The sequence below is a fragment of the Sinocyclocheilus rhinocerous genome, unplaced genomic scaffold (genome assembly GCF_001515625.1).
Source record: "Sinocyclocheilus rhinocerous isolate Xijiao unplaced genomic scaffold, SAMN03320098_v1.1 scaffold10638, whole genome shotgun sequence".
Lineage (NCBI taxonomy): Eukaryota > Metazoa > Chordata > Actinopteri > Cypriniformes > Cyprinidae > Sinocyclocheilus > Sinocyclocheilus rhinocerous.
The window spans coordinates 2,777-10,358 of record NW_015646720.1 but is presented as its reverse complement, the minus strand read 5'-3'; the positions used below and the strand labels follow the sequence as shown (position 1 = coordinate 10,358).

Genomic DNA, 7,582 nt, shown 5'->3' with positions numbered 1-7,582 from the left:
TGCCAAGATGGCGACGGCCGGCTCCGCCCACTTTGAGCTTCAAAAACGCTCTTCAGGAACCTACGGGTGACGTCACGGACACTACGTCCATGTTTTTATACAGTCTATGGTTTATCCTAAATTTAAGGGGGCGGGGTTACAGGAGTGTGCAAACAGATCAGGTGCATGAGTGGAGGTGAGAGGAGAAATGTTGAAATTGTACGCAACAGATTTTTTTTTACACAAAAGAGAAAATGTAAATAGTTTAATTTTCAATTTATTTTCATTTTGGTTTTATTAATGAGCATTTTAAGTGTTTGCCCCGACAAACAGACAGATTTGCTCGCGCAGAGAGAGGGATTTCTTTCTCTCGTTTTTGGTCGAGTCGTGAGTTTTGTTGGAATATTTGTGGAACGTCTGGAATGTGAGGATGTTTCTCTCTCTCTCTCTCTCTCTCTCTCTCTCTCTCTCTCGCTCTCTCTCTTTCCATAAATTAGCTAATTGTTAATGTTAATTGTTGTTTGGCTTTACATTGTATTTGATCCCGGACTGAATATTTGTGACTAAATTTTAAAAGTTAAATTAGCATCTCAGCTGATATGCCCATTTTGAAATTATTGGTCAATCAGAAGTGGTGGTTTACTTTATTGGCACTCCTGCATAGTTATTTGCAGTGTGTTTTGAGAGACTGTTGTGTTGGATAACAAAGTAAAATAGTCTCTCTGCATTGAAACCCAAAAGTTCAATTTTTTGTCAAATCCTTGAATTGTTCTCCAAAGGCCAGGTCAGCTTTAAGGAAGACGTGGATGTGTCTCCTCCAACAGACTATTGTTGATATTTTATTTTGGGATATTATTAAATAATAATAACATTAATTGCATAATGCAAAAGTTGCAAAATTAAACCATACAAAATGAAATTATGCTACAATAAGTCACACTGAACACACTAAGTGGATCTAATTGGCAGCTGACATTATTTGCAATTGTGTTTCTCGTGTCTTCGCTATACTGGTCTGTAATGAGACTTTATTGAGGAAATTTCGCTCTGCCCCTTTTTCTGAAACAACCAGTCAAATTTCAAAGTGTCAGTGTTTGATCTTTGAACACTGCCGTATATATAAAGAGGAAGCAGCCTGAAATAAGACATACTACCAAATCGACACTTTCATCCAAATAACCAGGGCCTTTTAGTTCTTTTAAATACATATTTTAATTGTATTGCATGATAGTAATCTAAGCTTAATATACTGGATCTGTTTTACCTCAATCGTTATTAGAGGACTGTAATATAAAATTAACATCTTTTTTTAAGGTTGTAAGTAATCCCTTTAAACATTTAAGATCTTTACCATATTAAGGATAGCAAAACTATGTGTACCTGTATTTTTTTATATATATATTCTTACTGTGTTGTGTTCTTTTATTAACAAAATTAATGAGTTCTTTTTTCTTAGGTGAGGATGTTAACAGAGTCAGTATGTTTAAATTGTTAGTGATCTAAAAGTTGTTCAATATATATATATATAGTACCACACTATCTTCAGTCTGCCAATGAATGGAATATTTCTTTATATTTATGTTTGTACATGAACTCCTAAATCTATGTAACCATTTCAGCTTCTTCAGCTTTGACCCTCTCACTCAGACGACTTTATAAATTCTGTTTCATGGTATAAACATTCTTTTGGCAAGAAACCACTTCTCATAGCATATTCAGAACATGGCTCTGGAAGTGTTACATATCAAAATGGCTTTAACAATACAAATAAATACTGTATCAGAACTGGAACTGGCTCTTTTAATTTGACCATCATACACTTGGAAGAATATGATTTTGCAACCTACTATTGTGCTGTAAGCTTCTTGAACATTATTAAATTTGGAGAAGGAACGATTCTTCTACATAAAGGTGAGTTTATGACAATATTCTGAGCTTCACCCACAATCTGACTTCACATATGTGTGTTGTTTTAATGTATTTACAGAATGTTACATTTTTCTTTCAGAGAGTGACGGAATAAGAAGCACCACTGTTCTCCAGCAGCCTGTATCTGACAGACTTCATCCAGGAGATTCAGTGACTCTGCAGTGTTCGGTCATCAGTCAGATCTGTGCAGGAGAATACAGCGTCTACTGGTTCAGACATTCATCAGGACATTCTCATCCAGGACTCATTTACACCCGTGATAACAGGAGTGATCAGTGTATGGAGAGATCAGAGAACGGCTTTTCTACCCAGAGCTGTATCTTCAGTCTCTCTCAGACTGAACTCAGACCATCTGATGCTGGGATTTATTACTGTGCTGTTGCCACATGTGGGAAGATACACTTTGGAAATGGAACTAAGTTAATTATTGAAGGTACAGATATATTTATATTACTTATATTATATATTATATATATATATAATAAATATATATTATCTCTCTCTGTCTGACTCTCTCTCTCTGTCTCTCTCTCTCTCTGTCTGTCTCTATATATATATATATATATATATATATATGTATATATATATATATATATAGTACCACACTATCTTCAGTCTGCCAATGAATGGAATATTTCTTTATATTTATGTTTGTACATGAACTCCTAAATCTATGTAACCATTTCAGCTTCTTCAGCTTTGACCTTTTGGAATCCAGTTGTTTTAACCCTGTTCACAATCAGTATAATATCCATTATTGTGAACATATTTCTGGTGAGACTGATTCACAAGAATCACAAAAAAGGTAAATATATTAAAACAAGGTTATGGCAAAATCAAATAAGGTACTAATATTCAACAGTAAATTGTTATTTATGAAATTTATACGAGTGAAATTAACAAAGTATATTTTATTATTATCCAAAGAGGCTTCAAAACAACCCAGAAATCAAAGGAATCAGGTAATCCATTTTTATTTGCCCTGTAAGTTATAGAGAATGCAAAGAAATTCAGATGTTGTTTTGATTAAATGTTTTTAGAAGTCTGCAAAACTATTTTCCACACATTTTTTTCTTCATATCAATCAACAAACAATCTGAAGTCAAAAAGTTTGAAGTCATTAAGAATTTTAATGATTTTAAAAAGAATGCTCTTATGCTCACCAATGCTTCATTTATTTGATCAAAAATACAGTAAAAACAGTAATATAATAATAATATTATTACAATTTAAAATAACTGTTTTCTATGTTTAAAAAAATATATATATTCCTGTGATGGCAAAACTGAATTTTCAGCATCATTACTCCAGTCTTCAGTGTCATAAGATCCTTCAGAAATCATTCAAGTTCAAAAGAGCAGGATTTATTTGAAATGTATTTATTTATAACAATGTAAAATTCTTTACTATCCTTTTGATCAATTTATTGCATTCTTGCTGAATAAAATCATTAATTTCTAAAAAATCTTACTGACCCCAAACTTTTGAGTAGTGGTGTGTATGATAAATATAGTTTAAAGTGATGCATCTTTACTCAAAATGGTAACTTGTAGTGCAGATATTTTTATTAAAATAAACATGCATCACACTACTGATGAAGCGCTGTTGCGGCTTTAATTTAATGCTCAAGGGAAAAGAGTGGGTAGGCTAAGATAACTTAATTGTTTGTAGATATTTATTTATTTTCCTGCTTTCTGTGTGTTTTCTATATATTGATAGTAATTCATAAAATGTTTGTTTTTCCAATTATATAGTTTGATGGTTATTATATTTTTCCTCTGCAGACTGAGGAAACAGATGCCTTAAATTATGTAGCCCTGAGTTTTTCCAAAAAGCCTACCAGCTCAAAAAGATCTTCACAGAAAACCAGCCAAGAAGAAACTGTTTATTCACAGATTACAAAGCAATGAGAAAATTACTAATGCTGAGAAATTGTTGATTTTTTAATACCAAGTTATTTTTTAATACTAAGTCAAAATTATTTTTAATTTTTGGTGAGCCATTTTATTATTCCCTTGTCAGTGTAAAATCTGAATTGTGATGGTATAAAGAGCCACGGAGAAGATTTTGGTGTCATTAGATTCTTCGCATTAATCAAGAGACAGAGGGCCCACTGATTGATATCCATTCAGTCTCAAAAGCAAACATTCAGTAGGATCTGTGTAGTTCAGTTCATGAACAAATTACTCTTTTGAGCCTATTTTTTAATGCACAGTTCAAACAAAAAAATTAATAAATAAATAAAAATTCCGGCCTGTAACATTGCTTGTATGATTTATCAGAGAGGCAATTTATTTTCTATGTAAGCAAAATTGACATTAATCATTAACGGAAATATACTCAAATGAATGTAAAATAAATCAAATTTAATCAAGAGCTTATAAATCGAATCTGCAAATCTGTATTATTAATATCCAGCCTTTCTTGTCTAGCTAAATTCTAATTAAAGGAATAGTTCACCAAAAAGTGAAAATTTGCTTAATTTGTACTCACCCTAAGGCCATACAAGATGTAGATGTCATCTCTACAGATTTGGAGAAATTTAGCATTACATCACTTGCTCACCATTTAAACCTCTGCAGTGAATGGGTGCTGTCAGAAGGAGAGTTCAAACAGCTGATAAAAATATCACAATAATCTACAAAAGTAGTAATTCACATGACTCCAGTCCATCCATTAACGTCATTTTTGGTGAACTATTCCTTTAATTGTTCTCTTTGTTTGGGCCTGGGTACTTAAAGTGCCCCTATTGTGGATTTTTGAAAATTGCAATTCATGCAGTGTGTAATGCAGCTTTATGTGAATGTAAACAGTCTGCAAAGTTGTAAAGCTGAAAGTGCATCATAAATAAAGTTATTGTCTCTCAAAAGAAAGAGACGACTTTGAACTGCCTAAATGAGTTTTTTAAAATTCGAATCCCATTCCACGAATTTTACACGTTACAAATTCGTACATTTACGTAATGCCCACCTATGTTCTGCGAGGACATCCTGCGAAAACAAACTTCAAACCCTGTAGCTTGTTTGTGTGGATAACGTAATGTCAAGAAGACGCTGTGCTCTGCACGGTGTAAGTGAATTCATAGTAAACTAAGATACCACACCAATATAATCACAACTTTTTGCTGTGTTCTCACCATTTCACTGACGACTGCTTCTTCAATCTCCACGAGTTCAATGCGGGATTCGTAAAACGGTTTTCTTTGAAAGATGGGTCAGTGCCCAGTTTGCTTGGAACAGTTTGCTCCTCCGAATCACATCCTTGAAGTATGATTAATAATTGTTGCTTTGATATTCTGTCGAGCGTGCAAAATATGTAGTTTTGTGTGTTGTGTATACAGTCAGTGCAGCTGTAAGTCTCTGGTTAACTCACGTTATAGTTCTGCTAATCAGCTGTGGGCCTGCTACAGTATTTTCTAGAAATGTGTTGATTAATATACAATCTCAATTCCATAAAAGTTGGGACGTTTTGTAAAATGCAATAAAATCAAGAATATGTGATTCGTTAATGCTCTTTAACTTTTATTTAACTGACAAAAGTACAAATAAAAGATTTCCAAAGTTAAAAGGAAAGTTGATGTGACACAGTGTTAAACATGCCTCTGTCCCAACTTGAGTGTGTTGCAGCAATCAAAATCAAAATTTGTTTATACAAAATACATTAAAGTTGGTCAGTGAAGGTTAAAGAAAATGAACAAATAACATAGGCTACTCTTGATGTTATGGCATTTCACAAAACGTCCCAACTCTTCTGGAATTGGGGTTGGCAAACACAACTTTAACTTTAAACTAGTTAATACTACGAGAATGACAAAAATCTATTTGATATGATTGAATTTGATAATGCTTATTTTATAGACAATTTGTGCTGAAAAACTACAACTAAAATGTAAGCACTCAGAGTCTCATTTTAACACCTCAAAAAATTTTGCGGAAACTAGCTTACCAAATCCTCTGCAACAAAATCAACCACACACACACACACACACACACAGTACTAAATGTAGTACTAAATGTAGGCTAGTTAAATGGATAGTTCACCCAAAAAACAAAAATTCTGTCATTAATTACTCGCCCTCATGTCGTTTCAAACCCGTAAGACGTTCATCTTCAGAACACAAATTAAGATATTTTTTATGAAATCTGAGAGCTTTCTGACCCTGCATACGTAGATAGCAATGCAACTGACACGTTCAAGGCCAAGAAAGGTATAAGGACATCATAAAAAAAGTCCATGTGACATCAGTGGTTCAACTGTAATTTTATGAAGCTACAAGAATACTTTTTGTGTGCAAAGTAAACATAAATAACTTTATTCAGTAATTTCACATTCACAACATTACCACGACGCATGCGTGTGCATTCCTCTGCTTGTAAACAAGGCGCAGCTCATCCAGGTTCTACGTAAGAACGCCGGCTCCTGCATCAGCAGCATCACACGCATGCTCTGTGTTACTCTCGTGAATGCGTGTCGAAGACCGACACGGAAGAGAAGAATTGTTGAATAAAGTCTTTATTTTAGTTTTCTTTACACACAAAAAGTATTCTCATAACTTGATTACATTATGATTGAACTACTGATGTCACATGACCTTTCTGGGCCTTTAACGTGCCAGTTGCGTTGCTGTCTATGCAGGGTCAGAAAACTCTCGGATTTAATCAAAAATATCTTAATTTGTGTTCCGAAGATGAACGGAAATCTTACGGGTTTGGAATGACATGAGGGTAATTAATGACAGAATTTTCATTTTTGGGTGAAATATCCCTTTAATTATGGATTATAGTTTTCTCTAGTAGATGACAAGAGGTTTGGTTATACTGCAAGTCTATGAGCAGGATAAGAACACAATATGGCCCATGATTCCCCTGAACAGATCACATCTACTGTAAGAAAGATTATCCAGGAGTGCAAGAAAAGATGTACATGAAACAATCCTTCTCCCACTTTACTGAATTCTGTCACTGAGCTTGTGGGTGGTTCTTATAAATGTTATAATCTGCCTTACTAAGGGTTGGGCAAAGATACATAAAAATGTATTTTTTTAAAATAAAATACCAAATACCTTAATTTTAACAAGTATCAAAATAAACTACTGTATTTTTGTATTTTAAAAATACAAAAAATACTTTTGCAAGGGAGCATGACATTTCTTAGGAAACCTTCCATCAATTGGCCTATTTGATCTATCCTTTCATCATTACACTGACTCAGATGATTAAGTAAACAATGTTTGATAGCAACAGCTTTTCTCTGCCTGAGTCATGCAATAAATCTGACATATGCAACCAGTTAACAGATCAAATATTCACATTCACTGTGGATCTCCCAGATGAAGTTTAGTTTAAAGTAACCAACAGTTTAATGTTTAACAGTTTGTGAATGACTCACAATTGTATCCTTATTTAGTTACTTGGTGTTTTGTAACGAAGGGCCTACTTTGCATCAGCAACACTGACTCAATGACAAACAAGTCATTCATAAGAAGACACTGATGGCACCTATATTCATAGCAACTAGTTTCTAACTAATTAATAATTTGATTGTTAATCATAAATATAATAATATATTATGTGTCAGGCAGTCATTCATGCAATGGTATGTAAAATCATGATCCTATTTAAACAGCTACTTCAATTAGGGTACAATATTCAGAAATCAAATATTTATTTATCAA

At 33.4% G+C, this 7,582-nt stretch overlaps 2 protein-coding genes across 2 annotated transcripts in view; both read left to right on the top strand.

The window, feature by feature from the left end:
* Window positions 1–1,622: 1,622 nt before the first annotated feature.
* LOC107708031 (uncharacterized) lies at window positions 1,623–3,818 on the top strand (the record flags this gene model as incomplete). The annotated part of the gene is made up of 6 exons (XM_016512183.1): window positions 1,623–1,663; window positions 1,760–1,890; window positions 1,988–2,341; window positions 2,606–2,713; window positions 2,836–2,870; window positions 3,693–3,818. Coding segments are annotated over 6 exons (795 nt in total), but the record flags the coding sequence as incomplete, so codon positions are not given.
* A 2,939-nt stretch (window positions 3,819–6,757) lies between these two features.
* The window catches only part of LOC107708030 (uncharacterized), a gene marked incomplete at its 3' end in the record, with an annotated part of 3,578 nt that continues 2,753 nt past the window's right edge, over window positions 6,758–7,582 (top strand). The window contains exon 1 of the mRNA XM_016512182.1: window positions 6,758–6,827. Within this exon, the coding sequence (XP_016367668.1) occupies window positions 6,758–6,827 (70 nt within the window). The remainder of the gene's footprint in view (window positions 6,828–7,582) is intronic.